We start from the raw sequence: 19,623 nt of genomic DNA, 5'->3' as shown, positions 1-19,623 counted from the left end.
ATAGTTTGAAACACATGGCCGCCTACTGTGTTTACAACTTCTCGTAATGAGCTGGTGAGTAGAAACACACAGTCCCAAAGCAGAAGGATTCGTTTTGCGCGTCAGTCGGTTTCTCCGGCCTTGGGGGAAACTTTGACACCGCCGAGGAGAGAAGTGTTTGTAACCAAACCGCAAACAGAACCAAAGGCCGGGCAAGCCACACTGCAGGTACGTAGCATCAGACTGCTAGCATAAGCTAATGCTAACATGAGCTCGAGTGAGCTGCTTGTTGTCTCCGTTGTAAACAAGCAGTTTAACGAAACGGAGACAGTTTACCTGCTTTGCCATCATTACTCGAACTCTTTAGCGGCAGCACGACATACATGGAGTGAACTGTGTACGGTTTTGTCAGGTAAATTGTGTTTTTGGAGCTTTAACTTAGTGGAGTTGACGTGAATGCTAGTTTTGAGTGGCTGGAACGTCACGACTAGCCACAGGTGTCTGCTAGAGCAGTTTGTCGACAGTAATGTGTTTCTCCCACGTTTATTTATTTTAGTCTTAATTGACAAACGTGTGAAGGTTTAGTAGAAGTGCTCTAATGCTGCTACATTGTTCAACAAGTACGTGTGTTTATTATTGGTGTCACATCCTGCTCAGAGGGGTGTACTACGAAGCAAGTTTGACATAGCCAGGCTTCTTTTGTGTAAGCTAGCTCAACGTAACTCTAAAACCTTTTTCGTCGCCTGTTTTATGAACACAGACATCCTTGATATTATTTTTAAAGCTCCGAGGGTTCATTTAGCGTTTCATTTGAATTTTCTTCTGCACAAAACTGTCTGTCCAGCTCAGTCAGTAGAGGAGATTGTTGTAATGCTCTGTAACTATAAATAACGCAAGAGAGGAATGCTGGTTGAAAACTTTCAGTCAGTGCTCGGTAATTTATGTATTTAACCTTTCAGTGTATTCTGACAGCAGCATGTTGTAGCTCTTCAGCTTTCACCTCCATTCATTTAAACATACTCAATATGTGCATTTAGGTCTGATACTGTCCCATAACGAAGAATAAGCGGAAGCCAGTTTACTTTTGACCAAAAGTGAAATTAATGTTGACTGCATGTTCTCTGTGATAAATACCAATTTACTCATCAATTTTTTTTTATCTATGTTCTATTAGCTGCAATACTCCAGTACAAAATTGACTTGGCAGCAAATAGGGACACATACAGTTTGTGCTACTGGACCTGCCCAGATTTGTTCAGCAGTGTTACTAACGTAGATCTCAACAGGTTTGAAGATATAACTCATTCCCTCAACTGAGAATCTTTATTGTTCATTCAGAATTGTTAGGAAAAAGATTTATTGAAAGGTTGCCGTTTCTTACAGTTCACTAACTCTGAACAGAACCTCTTTCACAGAAGGTTAGCTGTACAGCATAATTTACAGTGGTAATCTGATCTGGTTAAATGAGAGAAATTTGACTCAACATACCTTGCCAACGCTGTGTGCAGACACCAGGATGCATATTACTTCATTAATGTTGTTTTCCTGTACTTTCTATATTTTTGGATGCTGCTGTGGCGTGTAAATTTTCCCCAGTGGGGAATCAACAAGAAGTATTCTGTTCTATTCTAAACCTTGCCACATATTGCACCTCTCTGCCCCCCCTGTCTTCATCTTTACCTGCTTATTTGTTTTTCCTAGGCTGGTGGGTGCTGTGATGTCCTCGTACCCCAACAGACTCAAACATCCACACTGCAGGAGGAAGCACTATCCTAGTAGCACTTACCTCACCCACGTCTGACAGCCACTCGCTGGACACAAGGCACTTAAACGCTGACTGGAGGAGAGCTTGACAGGAGAGATTGATAAACAAAGAGAGATGTCTGACTCAGCTGGAGGTGGTGAAAGCGGAGGTGTTGCAGGTGCAGGGCAAGACTCGGAAGCTGATAATGAGCCTCCTCAACAGGCCCCACCTTTACTACCTAAAGGTGAGAACCTAGAAGTACGGGAGACCTCTGAGGATGGGAACCCACCATCTGCCAAGCGGCCCAGGATGAGCGAAGGGCAACAGGGGCTGGAACAGGCTATGAAGCCCATTAAACTGCATGAAGAAATGCCAGCACAGGCGGACTTGCTGCAGGAAAACCCAACCCCACCAGAGCAAAGTAGTGTATTGTTTCCATGAGGTTGCATGTATCAAATAAAATTCCTGAAAGGGGAAAAATGTTCATTCAAGAGTTTGAGTGTCTGACAGAATAAGATTGCAGTAATATTTCATGAATTTTGCTTTGTGTTGCTAGGAACAGGGGAACTACTGCAATGTAAGGAGGAAAGTCGAAAAGGGGAAGAGGTAACAGTCAGTGGGGAAGGTGACGAAGAATGTCATCAGAACGGAGATCAAGGGCATGATGGCTCCTTAGAAGGAGAGACGAAACCAGAGGAGGAGCACAACGGTAACGGATCTGCAGACAGCCCCAGTGACGGACAACAGTAAGTGGGGGAAGCAGGTTTATTTTTAAACCGAGGGCCGGCATAACTCAGGTTAAGTAAAGACATGATAGACACATTAAGTGAGCTGTTTCAAGCAGGGTTAATTTTAAACACATGTTTGCAAAATAGAGAAAGAGGCTTTGATGCATGTACTGTAGAGCAAGAGAGTCGAGTAAGTGAAAGCTTGGTCAAGAAATAATTAAAACGTGAACTCTTTCACAAACTTGTTGAAGTTTATCTTTTGCACCTTACTGTGTAAATGGAACTTGTACTTCTGTTAAATCGTCTTTAAAATCAACTTAAAAATCCTGTTATTTTCAGCCATTGTTAGTTTTGCCAAGAGAGAGTGCCCCCATCAGGTCAAAGTTAGTTATTTTTTGACTTGACATGATCTCTTTCACATACAAAAGAATTTCTCTTCGTATATGTCAGCAAAATTTGTCCTTACTGAACACACTGTACAAAATAGAGCACTAACAGAATCCCTACTCTTCAAAGATTTAGTCAGAAATGGAGTTTAAATTCAAATCTTTGAAATTTGGAACACTGAAATAACATACTCAGAATTGTGACACTCACTGTTTGATCTTTTCAACAGGATCACTGCTTCTCAGTGCACACTCAAGAGCACAAAGCAAACTATGTTATCATAGCAGGCTTGATAACTGCAGTTTTATATCATAGACTGTATAAAAGATGGACGTAGCAACCGGCCCTGAAAAATGAAGCCAATCCTGCAGTGTCAAAAACCTCCGTCCGCCAGCTGCTGGCTCCAAAAAGCCCTGGCTCCCATTGACTTGAATTGGAAAAGAAGTGATCACAGATCACAAAATACCGCATTCCTACAGCTCAGGATTTTTTCTTATTAGTTTTCATAATCAAGTCCAGAGATCAGGTGGCCAATCTGAAAATAAATCAATACTGAATTTTTAAAAAATCGTCAAAATTTTGCGGGGCAAGGGGCGTGGCTGGCTTGATTGACAGTCGGCAGTGACCATACAGACGAAGCAAGCAGAAGGGCGGGCAGAGAGGGGCCTGCCTCTCAATCCGTCTGATCAATCTCCTCCTATGGCTCCGCCCCCCTCCGACGATTTTTGCGTCACTGGCTCCAAAAATCCAAGATGTCAACCAGGAAGTAGCAAAACCCTGGCTTCATGTTCTCAGTGCACAAATCAATGGGTGACGTCATGGTAGCTACGTCCATCTTTTATACAGTCTATGTTTTAGATGTGCTGAAAGCAAAAAGTACGACAACCCATTCACCTTAATCCAGTGAATTAAAATGTCTACAATCTGGCATCACATCAAGTGTGAGCAAACAAGTAAACTTTGCAGGCTGTCCACAAGTGACAACTGATGCTATAAGAAGTAAAGTGATGACTGTTCAATCTGATACAGTCAACTGTGCCTAACAGCAATGAGCAAGACTGTCTACCTTCAAACAAACAAAACATGTTTAAAAAAAAAAGTACACATGCTTGGTCTAAATTTTTAAAATGTGTACAAGCAACATATCCCTCAGATTCTCCTTGTGTCCAAATTTTCACATTCCCTTGTCTTGTTTGAATTGCTCTCGGTTTGGGCACCCCTGACAGTTTCTATTATTTCCATTTATAAATCATTGTTTGTTTGGATCAGCAACTTCATTTTGATCTATCAAAAAACTGATGGACACAGTAATATTTCAGTAGTGAAACTAGGTTTATTGGACAAACAGAAGATGTGCAATATGCATCAAAACAAAATTAGACAGGTGCAACATTTTCAAAACCATTGCAATTTTCTTTATTTGAATACCTGTAACTACTTAGCACTGGTTAATTGGACACACAAAATTGGCTTGGTGAGCTCATCAAGCCTTCAGCTTCATAGACATGTGCAGCCAATCATGAGAAAAGGTAATTAAGGTAGCCAGTTGCATGTTGTTTCTTTTTGAAGCCCCTGTGAAGAGTGGCAACATGGGGGCCTCAAAACAACTCTCGAATGACCTGAAAGAAAAGATTGTTCAACATCATGGTTTAGGGGAAGGCTACAAAAAGCTGTCTCAGAGATTTCAGCTGTCAGTTTCAACTGTGAGGAACATAGTGAAGAAATGGAAGACCACAAACACAATTCTTGCTAAGGCCAGAAGTGGCAGGCCACGAAAAATATCAGAGAGGCAAAGGTGAAGGATGGTGAGAAAGGTTAAAGACAACCCACAGACCACTACCAAAGAACTACAACATCATCTTGCTGCAGATGGTGTCACTGTGTATCGTTCAACAGTTCAGCACACTTTGCACAAGGAGATGCTGTATGGGAGAGTGATGCAGAAGAAGCCTTTTCTGCACACACACCACAAACAGAATCACTTGAGGTATGCAAAAGCACATTTGAACAAGCCAGCTTCATTTTGGTATAAGGTGCTGTGGACTGATGAAACAAAGATTGAGTTATTTGGTCATAACAAGGGGCATTATGCATGGAGGTGAAAGAACACAGCATTCCAAGAAAAACAGTTGCTACCCACAGTCAAATTTGGTGAAGGATCCATCAGGCTGTGATTCAAGATTCAAGGCCTTTATTGGTCACAAACACAGTCATACACGATATCATGCGCAGTGAAATGCTTTGTGTACCTGTTCCACACCGAAACAATATTAAGAGGGTGAATAAAAATAAAGAATAAGTCCTGGTACTGGGAATCTTGTTCAAGTTGAGGGTCGCATGGATTCCACTCAATATCAGCAGATTCTTGAGAATAATGTTCAACAATCTAGTCACAAAGTTGAAGTTATGCTGGGGCTGGATATTTCAACAAGACAATGACCCAAAACACTGCTTAAAATCTACTCTGGCATTCATGCAAGGGAGCAAGTACATGTTCTAGGATGGCCATCCCAGTTCCCAGACCTGAATATCACTGAAAATCTGTGGGATGATTTGAAGCGGGCTGTCCGACTCTGCAACCATCAAACTTAACTGAACTGGAGATGTTTTGTCAGGAGGAATGGTCCAAAATACCTCCATCCAGAATCCAGACACTCATTACAGGCTATAGGAAGCGTCTAGAAGCTGTTATTTTTGCAAAAGGAGGCTCTACTAAATATTGTGATTTTTTTTCTGTTGGGGTGCCCACATTTTTGCACCTGTCTAATTTTGTTTTGAGGCATATTGCACATCTTCTGTTTGTCCAATAAACGTTGTTTTGCTACTGAAATATTACCGTGTCTATCAGTTGTTTGATAGCTCAAAATGAAGTTGCTGATCCAAACGCCCAGTGACTTATAAATGGAAATAATGGAAATTGTCAGGAGTGCCCAAACGTTTTCATACCACTATAAGTATTTATTGCAAAAAGGTGTTGCACATATCGAACATAACTGCATGACTTAGCTTGATTTATTCATAATCGCAACACGTGAGCCGTGTGTCCATTTCCACAACATTAGTCTTGTTTGAATTATTCATGAACTCGGCATTGCATCGATACGTTATTGCCTTGATATGTTAATATCTGTGCAATGCAATCATTGATACAAAGGCAAATATGTAATTCTTATTGTATCAAAAGATGAAAGAGCTGGACAGCTAAGACTGTTAAAAAAAGAAAAGATGCAGCATATGTGGCTTACCCATATAGTGACCAAGATAAAAGCTTTAAAGTGAAGCGAGATTATCCTGAAAACAGCCAGGGGCTCATATAGTTAACGTTACAGTTGTAATTTAAATGTTCTGATAAGATTTTCAATGTGTAATGATGCTACTGTGCTTCCTTGGCACATTGTGTAATAGCACTCATCTTAAAGTGGGACAGTGAAAATCACCACAATGTTAACGAGTTGAAATATTTAACACTGTTAATATTTACAATGGGGAAAAAAACCCCCCAAAAAACGGTAAAACCTTTTTAGACTTGGGATATGTCACATTTCAGCCTTTATAAATCTGGTAATATGACGGCATTCTATCATTCAGACATACCTACAACAGGGACAGTTTAACTTTTAACAGTCTGCTAATGTGTTGAAAGTGTTGCCTTATTGTTACTTGGTCCAAGATAAAGAAGATGGTAACATTCTCATGCCAGCTTTTACGGAGAAGTGACCAGGTGCTTGTTCACAAAGCTGGCACCGTTGGATGTTGTCAGATTAATGGAAAGTAGTGCATGTCTGAAAGGGGCTTTAAATTCACCTGCAGAAGTGTGAAATGTAATTAACAAACCACTCCACTGTGTAGTGACAGTGTGTTTAAATGGAGCAACTCAGTACTTGCAAGTGAAGTGGTATAACTCACCATTAATTTTCCTCTTGAGCTTTGAGCAAGTTCACACAGTGGTTTATGTACTGTGACATATTTGTCCCAGGATAGGAAATTTACCTTAATTAAACCAAGGTAAGTTTTTGTTTGTTTTTAATTAGACACCTTTGTGTTCTCAACGCTAATGAAATGGAAGATTTCATTTTAAACAGAATGAATGAGCTTGCGGTGCAGATAATTTGTTCATCTCTTTTAAAGTCTTTGACTGAGGACTTCTGTTTTTTTCTCCATTCTGTCTCCAGGCTTGGATTGGATTTTACCCAGAACCCCCAGATGCTGACTGGTTCCTGGACTGAGTACTCCAACTTTCCAGAGAATTACCTTAAAGGCTGCAAATGGTAATCTCTTTATTTTATAGTAATGATAATGATGTGATACAAAAAAACACAATGAACATTTTTTTGAAGGTGTGAAGTTGTCACATATATTGTGAACCATTGTACAGATTTTTCCAACATAAATGAATAAACAAATAGGTCCACTACAAGGAAACCTGTGGTGCATTTTACATTTAGTGCCAGATTCGTGAGAAAATACTTCTGCTAGATTTTCAACTGAAGACAGAGGCTGATTTTTGATATCTTACTCTTCTCAGGTATAGAGATATCTTGATTTTGTGGTCAAGATAAAATCTATCTCATTTGGGTAAACAATGTTAAATGCTTTAAATGTTACCGCACAAGCTGTCTGGTCACTAAAGTGCAGCTGCATATATTTAATTTAGTCCCTGGTGTAGGTCAGAGCCCCATAGATGTCATTTGAGTGTGAAATTTTCATATTCCTGTTCTGTTCCATGTTCCTGTACTGCAGCTCCATCATGAAACAAATCAGAGTACATTATGTTTTCACTTCAAAGCGGTCAATGCACCGTCATCTCTTTCTCATCCTTCCCCTTCTTCTCCTAAACCCAGGGCCCCTGATGGTTCTTGTATCCTGACCAACAGTGCAGACAATGTTCTCCGTGTGTACAACCTCCCTCCAGAGATTTACAGCTACAACTGGGATGTGCTTCCTGAGATGGTGAGCACACAGATAGCTCCGGGGTTCTCCTGGACAGAAAAAGCAGCATATATTTCTGAAATGACAAACAAAATAAATGTTTTGACAGTATATCAGTTGAAATATTGTTTTTTTAAAGTTGGATTTTAATTCAGTTCTAAAGAGAAACACAGTTATACAGGAGCTATTAATTATAGAGGTGAGTTCCAATCAAATCTATTCCTGCCTTGTTAACCAGCTATTGAGAAATGTGACGTTTTCAGCTTCAACCTGTCGTGTATGTGGTTTAACTTTTTATACAACATGCTGTCGAACGCAATTCCTGCATGTGTGTTGGGTTAAAATAAACTTCGAAAAGCAAACGAGAATGTTTTTGTGGCAACTGCTTGAGAAAATGTATTACTTAGCATTTATCAGTTAGAATAAAATAGACAGTCTGTCTTTTGGGTTTTGGGACGTATCAAGTGGCGAGCCAATCCCGTAATTGTATTACAAGCTGGTAGATTGGGATCACTGAGCAAAAATAATTGAAATATAATCCATTTTCTTCCATTACAGAGATCTCACAGCCTTTGTGATAAGGGTAGAAAATTGAGCGTTGATTGCTCTGTTTCTCACAAGTCGCCACTGGCTTTTGAAATTTAATTTTACTGCAAAGAAAAGCCTGTTTTATTGCCTTCTAGCCACCTATTTAGTATCCGCTTCAGCACTGATGGATCCTATAAGCCATTTTACCTACGTTTTTTAATACTGTGGGTTTCACTCTCTTGTATACCTGAATAAATGTTTCCTTTCTGTTATCTGGTGGCAGAGTCCAGTGCTGAGGATGGCTGAAGGAGACACCATCTACGACTACTGCTGGTACCCCAAGATGAACTCATTGGAGCCAGACACATGCTTGTGAGTTAAACCTGATCTTTGCCAAGCAATTACCTAAACCTCAGCCCATAGCAACCTGATAGATGAAATGTTTACAGTTAACATGGCCGATGGTGAATAAGGTATACACAGAAAAGGCACCATGTTGTATATTGAAGCTTGTGTCAGTTGGTTTTTAATTTACATCTCAGATGCTTAGATTGGGATTAGTGTTGAATGTGTGATTTTTTTTTGTGTGTGCGCTTAAGCATGTCTAATAGAGTGTCCGAATGTAGAAGATATTGTTTTATGCCTCTGACTCATTCTTTGATCCCAATGGTTTGCGCTCATCATGGGAGCTGGCTGACGGAGTGGCGAGAAGCTTTAAAAGCTTTCTGATGTCTCTCATTATGAGTGAAGAGTTGGCCTTCGTCTCGTCTGCTTCTGTCGCAATCCGCTCGGCTGTTTAAGGCCCACGATGTGTTTCAGCATTATTCAGCCCACTAACAACACTCCAGAGTCCAGACAACACCTAAAGGGCGTTATGATTCCCTGACTTGAGGCTTTCCTTTTCATCTCCTTTCTCGGCTTGTGTGTGCAGGCGCGCACCCTCACAGGTTTTTACATTGTGGTAATTATGACATCACTGTGTTATGGTGGGTACGCTGTGAAGTGAAGCCAGCATCAGCAACACCCAGCCGTCGGTGTGGTGAATGCTGATCGTCTGTGGTAAGAGAGGTAGGGCCATGCTAACGAGCTAAGGTCATGTTGCCAACAGTTTTCACTGCTTGCACTCCTCCTCCCCCAGCTCCCATCATCCTCCAGTTACAACCTCCACCCTCCGGCAGTTCCCTCTGATCAAGGCCCAGCGTTGGCACTGCTCCATCCTAACAGCAAACAGCCTTGACTGTGTGGAGGAGGAGGAGGGTGGGGGTCAGGAGCTGGACATCAGGACAGGAGAGTTGTGTAAACAGCGAAATGATCAACAAATGTCTCGTGGATAATGAACCGCTTCAGAGCGCTGCGTGTAAATGCCAAAGCCATGCAAAGACCTGCCTGTCATGAGATCGAGGGTGTCAATAGGAGCTGACAGCAAACACCCTTGATCTTCTTCAGATCAGTGCCACCTTTCAGAGGGGAGCTCCTGCAGTGCACAGCAAGGTGGTCAGACAGAGTACACCGTTAAGTGCTGTGGCAGCCAGATGAAAGACTGTGGTTGATTATTACCAACATCTATAGCAAACCTGTTCTGTCTCCCGCCTGCCGCCTTCTCTCCCTCTTTTCACATCGTCATTTTGTTTCACAGTCCTCCCCCTGCGCTCCTTGAACTCTCTGTCTGCCAAAAGCTGTGTGTTGTTGATGCCCCTCCTGTAGAGAGGGAATAAGGGCCCCTGTTATGGCTCGGTTAAGTTGCACTGAGTTCTAGGCATTGCTCCAAGCTAGCAGCAGTCTAGCATTATAATTGGGCATTTCCCTGCTCTGGAATAAAGCCGTGGCTCAGAGGGGCCATAACAGAACACGGCAGCAGCGGTAGGGGCTAATTTCCTTTGTCTAATTGAGCTGCAGTGATGTTTCAGCATTTGTTCAGCTCCCAATAATTAGAGTTAAAAAGGCATGGCTCAATCTTTGGCCCTGATTTGAATCAATAAGAACGTGCTGCCGTCTTGTCTTCATAATGAGGCATAGCACAGCGCTGTGTATCTGTTTTGATGTATTCACGTGGATGTGCTGCAGTAGATGTTAGAAGCTAGAAAATGAATCCAAAAGTTTTTTGATCATACACAACAAATATATCTCAGAAAGATGTAAGCAGCCTGTTTGATTTATTTCAGGAAAACTATTTTATCACACTAGTTTTTCTTTTGACTGTCATACCATGTTCCTTCAAAGCACACTGAATATGTTCATATGTGGTGTAACGCCAAAGTAACTCTTGTTAATTGCTAGTTTTGGAAAAACAAAAGTCCCAAGGGACAGTTCAGCACTTAAAATATTGATTAACCCTTTTTTTAGTCATTTGCATCATTTGGTTTATACTTCTTGCTGTCTCAGTTCTTTCTCACATATGTTTTAATAATTCTCTCTCTTTTCCTGTTAGCCAATATTTTCATCTGGCCTCTCACCCCTCTTCCACAGTCTCGCCAGCAGTAGCCGTGACAACCCAGTGCATGTGTGGGATGCGTTTTATGGCGAGGTGCGAGCCAGTTTCCGACCCTACAATCACCTGGATGAGCTGACAGCAGCTCATTCCCTCTGCTTCTCGCCAGATGGAGCACAGCTCTACTGCGGCTTTGACAAAACAGTCAGGGTTTTCTACACTGAGCGTCCTGGAAGAGACTGTGAAGAGCGGCCCACTGTAGGTCAGTTATCACATCGTGTCGCATCCTGTCACGGTCAACCTTATCCTACCAACTGGCGTACTGTTTGCCACATCTCACACATTCTTTCTTTTATCATTAAGGTTTTTCATGATCTTATCCGTTAAGTTCTTCCTCATTACTTCACAAAGGGTTTTCTGTTTCTGTTTCAATTAGTGCTTTTTAAAATGCCAGTGTATTGAGGTTACTTGTGTGGTCTGCAACCGTAAATGCAACTCTTCCTAAAAAAAAAGATAATGTTTAAAGTCAGAAATACAATAGATGACTTCATGCTCAAGTGTTTGGTACTATGAGATTTAATATTTATGTTCTATACTAGATAAAAATGACTGACATGCAGTCAGAGCATGATCATCACATGGAAAAGCACAAATCTAACCATTTTTGAGGCTGCAGAAGGGGAGGTAGGGAAGGACAAAGATCTGAGGAGGTTTTGTCTGTTTTTTAGAGCTGCTGTAATGACTGTAATAAATTTAAAACACTGTGTGTCTCTGTAATACAGTTTCGGATGACATCGATTTGTTTTTTTAGACAACAATATGAAGTAGACGAAGACTGTTCGGATTTGGCATTGAAATACAGAAATATAGATAAATAATCCTGACTTGAAATTACTGAAAACTACATAATGCCAGAAACAACGGATGGGAAATGAGCTTTTAAGGACTCATGCAGACTATAGTTGGGATAAAAGCTGCAATTTGTATTCAAGAAAAGGATGTTTTTGCGTTTGACACAATGTGCAAATGAACTGCGATTTTGAGTGTTTTAGCTGATTGACTACAAATCATGTGTTCTTTTAAAAACAAGTATGTCATCTTAAAGACATATGGGTTGCGGTTCCTTTACTTCAGATCTTAATAGCCGTTTAAGCTGCTCCCACGTTGCTGAGTACTAATGCCTCTTCGATGATGACTAATGATACTAGTTATATGCAAAATTAATTCTAACAAATAATAAATTATGACTTATGTAAAGTATGTTTTGCTGTTTGAGAGCAGGAACTGTTTGGAAAACAGTTGTTGAAGGACACTCCAAACAGTTAATGAACAGTTTACAAAATGAGTTGCATTCACAAACGATATTCTCCGAAAATCAAAGCCCCTGACAAACAATAAGTAAACAGAGACATTGTGAAAAGCATAATGTGAAGGCAGTTGCGTCTTTTTTCAATTAGCTGCTGTTTGACAGCTGGCTGTCACATCTCGCAGGCTGAAGTCTCCTTGAACAAACTGGCAAGGAGAGTTTTTATTGTGTACTTCTGATGAAAACTAAAGAGAACTCAGTGTTTACTGTGATGAATCCCTTATCGTTGTCATACATTTCAAACATCTTCAGTTCACTGAAAGGTTTTGTTTTTAGTGTTTTGAAATGAACTGAATCAGTATTTTTTTTTTTGTAGTTAATGGACTGAATATTCTAAACCGTCAAGATATAATCAACAAATAGCTTTATTTTTCAAGTGAAAGGTTGCGTTTTCATATATTTCCTGATTTTATACAGACAGCAACAAACCTGGCAACAAATGCTTGAAATAAGTATTTATTTTAATTCGTTCTGGGGTGTTTTTTCAGCCAGGCATTGTTGGCAATTCACATCTTGTTCCAATAGTTCATTGGTATCTATAGTTACCTGTGTTTGCATCCATTAACTCTGCATGATAACGAAGAACTTCAAATTGTGAGAACTGTATTCAGTCTCAACAACGGGTTATGTGATACGTGTGATGACTATGCCAAACCCTCATGCCTGCTTTTTGGTGCCAAAAACATGCCGTAAGACTTTTTTTAAAAAGCGAAAAGGAGGATGATTTGGAAAGTAGTTATCAAAACATAGAAACAGATTATCCAAATTTGAGTTCATATGTGCACTGTTACGAAAGATGTTCCTCTTAGAGATGTAATCATGAATTTCGGAGCTGCCAGAAAGTCAACTTTGAGTACAAATGAATGGAAATTGTGTCTTGTGAACTATAAAAGGCTGAAAGCACCGCCAAATGCCACTCTCTTGTCCTCACTGCAGTGAAAAAGCAAGGCCAGAGTGGCATCATCTCCTGCTTTGGCTTCAGCCCCTGCCAGTCTGTTTACGCCTGTGGCTCTTACTCCCGCTGCGCTGGCCTCTACTCCTGCCAAGACGGCACCCTGCTGGCTCTGCTGCCGACCCGCCACCACGGAGGCCTCACCCATCTGCTCTTCTCCCCTGATGGCAACTACCTGTACACCGGCGGGCGCAAGGTGTGAACACACACACATACACAGTTACAAGCAGCAGCATGCCGAGAGGAGACCTGAAGGTAATAAGACTGCTTTGTTTGAATGATTGCGCACACAGTATTTGTGGGTTTTGTGTGGTAAGCATTATCAGGGTTTTGCACAACAGCTTTTTAAGATGGCAAAGCTACAGGATCCACTATGTTTTCATAAAGGTGTTGCAGAGCTTCCATGTCACAATAGCTTAAACATGCACCTGCATTGCATTTTTTTCTTTCTTTCTTTTCTTTTTTTTTGCTATTTCTGAATAGTTTTTTTCAGAGTCAATGAACAAGTAATTATTTTTGCAAATATAATTATTGGCCAATAATTTAAGGCCCGCAATACATTCAGTATGAATTACATTGAAACCAACCTACATCAGCCTCTGTACTTATAACTGCCCTCCATTCATTTTTGTTACACTCTGTGAAGATTAAATATTGACAAGCTCACTGTTCCAATATCTAAAAAGTTACTCTCATTGTGAAAGTCACGCTACCAACTCGCGATAGGGCACATTGCAGGTCTTTGAGAAAACAAACGATCAGGTTAATACCAGTAAGTAAATGGTATATCTGACGGTAAATATGAAGTCATACTGAAGTAATCTTTCTCAGTAAAAAGGCTGTACTTCTTTTTCTTAAAGTATGCAATTGCTGCAGTATGACATCCGTTGTTTTTGGCTCCTGTCATTAGTCAGCTGCAGTTTGTGCTACAGTTTCAGACAATGCTGGAGACAGCAAAGTCATGTTCGGTTAAGTGTAAAAGTTTCCAAAGACTTAAGGCTTTGGAAGAATGGGACAAGTTCAAATTTTTAGAGAGCATTTAATTTTAACAGTGGTTTGTACTTTGTGCATGTGCTTCTTTCCTGCTGTCTAAGCTCACATGTACTGTATTTTAATACAGCCGAAATCCTAATAAATCTGCTCTCATTTACATATTTTTCTGTTACTGCTGTCAGACAACGGAACGAGCATGAAATACAGACTGAAACAAGTCCCGCTGAGAATACATGTTAACCAGCAGCCACGTCCAAGCTGCGGCTAAAATCCCAGTTTTACAACTGTAACATTTTCTGACAGTCTCATCGTACACACGAGTTAAACACGATGACGGCTGTGCTGTGGCTTCCACTGTATTTTCATAGAATTTGAAGCTGCTATGAAAGTCAGAGGACAAGTACACATTAAGGAAAAACTGATCAAATATCCACTATGTTCACGTTGCACGTTTATATAAAGACGGAACGTTTTCACTTTGTTTGACAGAAGCTTGGATTTCTTTTGGAGTTTCACTACTGACTTATAAAATAATCTCTCCTTTTTCATTGATTTTATCTTGTTGGAGTTTCCAGTTTGCTCTACAGTTTTGCACTTTGTAAACCTTTGTTTCTGTTCATACTGTGCTGCATTATACATACAGTTTGTGAAAATATAATTTCAAGCTTAAATTTAGTGTTATTTCATTTTTGGAGGAAAATTAATTGTTTAGATGAATCAACTAAAACAGTTGTAAGTGGCAGCCCCAGTCAGAGTAGAATGTGCAGGTAGGTCACAATAGTTAGGCCTTCAGGAAACATATGCTCGATGTAATGTCCTCTGAAGTGATGGAAACATGCCTGTCTGTATGTGTGTGCATGTAGGATCCAGAAATCCTGTGCTGGGACCTACGAGAGCCTGGAAAGGTTGTGTTTTCTCTTAAGAGGAACGTGGCCACTAATCAGCGCATCTACTTTGACCTTGACCAGTAAGTTGACAAGACAGTGGTGACACAGTCTTAAAGGACAGACCAGTTTGGAGTCATTCATCCAGATTTTGTGCACCACGTCTCTTGAGCTACTTGAATTTTATTGAAATTTCTCTCCAACAGGTTTAGCAGTCATTTACCTGTGACCTATTGGCAGCTGCATTGTATTTTATGTCCACTTGTGATGCTTTGTGCTTGTGTAGGTCCGGCAGATACCTGCTGAGTGGAGACACAGAGGGAGTGGTGTCAGTGTGGGACACCCATACAGCTCCTCCAGATGGGAACGAAGAACTGCTGCAGCCTCAGCTCAGGTTCCAGGCGTACTGGGATTGCACCAACGGTATCAGGTATAAGTGCTAAAAACCCTAATCCATCCCAGTGGCTGCAAACATCACTGACCTCTGACTCAAATTAGGATTTCAGTTTCAGTAGTGTTAGGTTAGACAAAGTAACAGACTAAAGTTGTTTCATTCACAGAACTCTTCCTGACTCCCATTAAGTTCATGTTTGTTATGAATACGGTAAAATACACCATGAACATCCACAGTGAATAAAAGTTGGACATATTATTAATGTTCACAGCATAAATGTATTCAATCAGTGAGACAACAGTTACGGTTGTTAGAGTACAAAATAATTGACTAGGTCCACTGAGACTGCACTGTTATGACTAAAATGATAATCATGCTTATTTTGATCAACACTGAGATTCTAATTGTTATTAATTGATTTTAGGGCACAATTATTTGTATGACACTTTCATTTTAAATAAGCAGCACTACCTTTAGCTCCATGTTGTGCTATATTCCTGTTAATGTAAAAATATGTGCATCAGAATAAGAGCGGTCCATGTTTATGGTGCATCTCCTAGAAGCAAAAGTTGTAAGAAAGTCAACTTAGCTGCTGCTGTCACTTTCACGCTGCATAATTCACACTGTACACTGTCGCTGTTCCGGATATCTGAGTCGATGCTGGACAAGGACGAGGACTCAGTGAGGAAACATAAGCGATGCTATTCTTTTCGACCGTCATGCTGCAGTTTGTGTTGTTTCAGGTGGTTAAACAAGTTAATTGTGTTGCTTTCTGACTCTTTGTCCTCACTAAACATCACTTGCCCTAAATCTAAAGTACTAGATGCTGCTTCAGGGGTGCATTCGCAGCGGTATGACGGCTCCACAAAGGTGAAGCCAAAACATGTCATTAATCGTGCAGCCCTAATGAAACACTATCTTTAGTATGTGGTGCAATGAAGTTATCACGTCCAGATGCCCTTAATTCCTGGTATTCCTCCTGGCATGACCTCCAAAGGCCCTCAGCAAAATTCTGCTCAAGTTCCCTCCTTCTTGACCAGTCGGCCATGTACACCATTTGCCACACAGTCACACATCACACCCCAGTGCTCCCACGACAATCCTCCCTCCTTCAAAACTCCATCTGTGAGTCTAAGAATACATGCACCTATACAGAGCAGAATCGGGTCTAAACTAGCACTATTTATTTGTTGTAATGTTTTCTATAGGATCTTAAGTTAGTGGATTAACCTCAATAAGAAAATTTAAAAAATTAAAACTGTGAGCTTTGGCTTAAATTCCTGGTAAATCATCCAGTCCTCACAAGTTGTTATTTTTTTTCAATTGTTGTAACTAGACCTTGGGAGAAAGGTAAGCCTGAGTTTTGTTTCATGCATGTCACACACATGTATACCCGTTTCCTGCAGTTTATGAATAACGATGCCCGGTGGCGTTTATCAAACTCTTGACTTTTGTCTGGCACACAGTCACAGAATGCAGTGACTGGCAGGCAAGACACAGAGATGCTCTGCCCAGGTACAAGGTTAGCAAACAGACGGATTACAGAGAGACGCAATGCAAGCAAGAACATCCAGTTTATCGTTGTAGTTATTTGCCCCATGCAGCTTGCATACAGAGACACCCAGCTCCGCCAGCGAAATCCCTCAATAATTTCCCCTTTCGTTGCCGCCAACAGAACAGGTGAGAACAGGAACAGAGCATCACGTACTGTCGCCCTGGGTAATGCAGTTTATTGAGGGACATTATGAATTGCCCAGAGGACCTGATATGGAGAGGACAGAAAGGAGTCCCTGCATCTTGTGAGAAGAAGTTACAATAAATACAGAATGAAACATAGGAACTGTGAATCAGTGATGCCCACTTTGAGCACTGGTTACAACTATTAGGCATATTGATGGTGAGTGATTGTACTGAGCTTTAGTACAAACAGATAGCAAAACAACAACTGTGAAAAGAAGAAAGTACGCAATTGTCAAATTGAGATAATTCAGTTATGTTCAGTCTGTTTTGCTGCCTGATCGCCCTGCTGTGTTATGCTAGTCGGGTCCTCTAATCATTTCTCACAAAAGCAGCGCAGAGACAAACAAATGATCCAAAACATTTCAGTGAGAGAACAGCTTCTAATTTCAGAGTTACAATTTAGTGGAGCATATTGCTGCTTTGTGAGAACAGAGCGAAATAACTACATCTTCTGAATGTATAATCCAGTGTTTGTTGAAGTAGCAATTTACTTAATGTTTGTGCATTCTCTGTAGAAGAGAAGAAAGTGGCGATACACTGAAAATGAAACGGATTTTTAATTAAAGTCAGATTTCTTTGTATATCAGGGTAATAAATGTGTTGTAAAAAATGTCAAAAATAACATTTTAGCCTCAGTTGGATGGTGAAATGAATCGCTTGTTTTCTTTGCTGCAGTGCTTAATACCAGAAATTTCAGTCTTGTCATGCCATTCCTACAAAAACACATTTAATGTTTGCATTGAACTCTTGACATTCAATCGTTTTCTTTTCCCCTTTTGCCGTTTTCTTCCCCTCCACAGTATTCACCCCTTCATGCCACTGCTGGCGACATCCAGCGGTCAGCGGCAGTTCCCGTGGCCCGGTGACAGCGAGGGCGACTCGGCCTCGGACACCGAGGGAAGCGGAGCAGTGATGTCGCAGCAGGAGGCCCGGCAGGACAACGCCCTGACGCTGTGGTGGGCCGGACCGCTCTGTCCTGCCGCTGAGGGGAGCCAAGACCAGAACACAGTGGCGGCAGAGACCTGAAGCTCTGTTAGTTCAGCCAGCCGACACAAATTGAGTTACACTTGCCATGTGATATTTCTTTCTGGAATGTTTGGTGTGCACACAGCTAATTATGGGTCAGTCACATTCTTTTTGCCAGCAGAAACATGAAGTACTGAGGTGAAAAAGCATCACTGGATCAGTTTACATTCTACACTTTCACAGTCAAAGTATATTTAGACCAGATTAAATTAAGTCTTAACATATCACCCGCAAGTTTACAATATGCACACCGTACTCCGACTTCCTGAGTTAAATTAAAGGATTACGAAACATTTTACATCTCGACAGTGCAAAATAGACCTTCAGCAGTCTGTGTCTGAAGACTAGACGTGGTTTTAATGCCAATTTGGTGAAATGAAATTGCCAAGGTTATGGTTAAAAGCAAGAAGGTTTTTGTTTTTAAAAGGTGATGAGAGGTGGGTTATGTAAAGCGTGGATATAGAGCCAAATTTCCTTTGTTTACCTTTCTTATTTTAATAGGGAGTCTCCGTCCTGAAATGGATGAATTTAGTTGACGTGAAAGCCTTGTTGTGAAGCAGCTCAGTATCTATCCACTGATTGCGCCTCCAGTCTGAGTTGCGTCTGTGGGAGTGTTTGTGTACGTGGCTGTAATGCTGCCCCTGAGATTCCTCACTGCTCTAGTTACAGTAAGTGCCATTTGTTCTTAAGCTTTGCTTTTGTAAACTGAGGGGGATCTCCTGTTTTTACCTTGTTTTTTAAAGTATCGGATGCACCAAGTTGTCGCTCTGTGCATGCCCACAAATGTATATTTTTGTAAAGCCGTGACGATGATTCTAATTTTCGAATGTATACTCTCCAAGCAGCTCGCTCGATTACTGTAACTTCATACCAATCTGTGACCGTCTTTAATTAGTGGGTGCACCTGGAAAACGAGTGTCTTATTTTTTCTACAGATTGTGCTCAGATTACACTTGTACCTGTGTGATTGGTGATGCAGCAGCACAAAACACGTCGAATAGTTGCGCTAATACTGCAGTGATTTGCTCAGTGCTTATGTTGCCGTTAGTTGGGTGTGCTTTGCTGTCGGGTCTCTTTGCAGGTTGGGTCAGAAACTCAGCACGCTCCAGCCAAAGCTTTGTATCTTTAGACACTGAAAAATCTATCAATTTTTAAAGCCTCTGCTGGTTTCACTTCTTGGAACTCAAATTTGTTGCCAATTCAATCGCAGCTCTAATTTTGTAGCTAATGTTGCACAAAACTACACAAATTTACGCTCTACCAGGAAGCATTAGGAACCATGCAGGCCTTGAAGATGTCAAATAAGTCTCTAGATAGACGGCTCTGTCTATAACAGGTGGTTTTCTGGTGATTTTATTCAAGCTGGAGTGAATTAAAAGCATATCTCAACAGATTCACGGTCTAACTCTTTTTTTCTTTTTTTTTTTTTCAATGTTTTTTCTGTTACAGGCAGTTCAGAGTGGAATTCCCTGTAATAAATCATCAATGAATGCAAGATGATGTTACACTTGAGCCAAGAGGCAGCTCTTAAAAGCTAAAGGGACT

The 19,623-nt window shown here is 40.9% G+C and overlaps 1 protein-coding gene across 3 annotated transcripts; it reads left to right on the top strand.

The window, feature by feature from the left end:
* Positions 1 to 2: 2 nt before the first annotated feature.
* wrap53 (WD repeat containing, antisense to TP53) lies at positions 3 to 19,471 on the top strand. 3 transcript variants are annotated; one of them, XM_008286212.1, is made up of 11 exons: positions 3 to 207; positions 1,681 to 2,144; positions 2,286 to 2,469; positions 7,011 to 7,106; positions 7,680 to 7,788; positions 8,579 to 8,667; positions 10,762 to 10,985; positions 13,026 to 13,237; positions 14,898 to 15,001; positions 15,205 to 15,348; positions 17,853 to 19,471. In XM_008286212.1, the coding sequence occupies exons 2-11, from the start codon at positions 1,859 to 1,861 to the stop codon at positions 18,076 to 18,078; spliced, it is 1,674 nt and encodes a 557-aa protein (XP_008284434.1). In that variant the 5' UTR covers positions 3 to 207; positions 1,681 to 1,858; the 3' UTR covers positions 18,079 to 19,471. The 3 variants fall into 3 exon arrangements, with proteins under 3 accessions (XP_008284434.1, XP_008284432.1, XP_008284433.1); XM_008286210.1 differs by having other exon boundaries at positions 2,280 to 2,469; XM_008286211.1 differs by lacking the exon at positions 3 to 207 and adding an exon at positions 338 to 391 and having other exon boundaries at positions 2,280 to 2,469.
* Positions 19,472 to 19,623: the final 152 nt, after the last annotated feature.

The sequence above is a fragment of the Stegastes partitus genome, unplaced genomic scaffold (genome assembly GCF_000690725.1).
Source record: "Stegastes partitus isolate 25-593 unplaced genomic scaffold, Stegastes_partitus-1.0.2 Scaffold442, whole genome shotgun sequence".
Classification (NCBI taxonomy): domain Eukaryota; kingdom Metazoa; phylum Chordata; class Actinopteri; family Pomacentridae; genus Stegastes; species Stegastes partitus.
The sequence above is the reverse complement of the archived record's forward strand: the minus strand, read 5'-3'. Positions and strand labels throughout refer to the sequence as shown.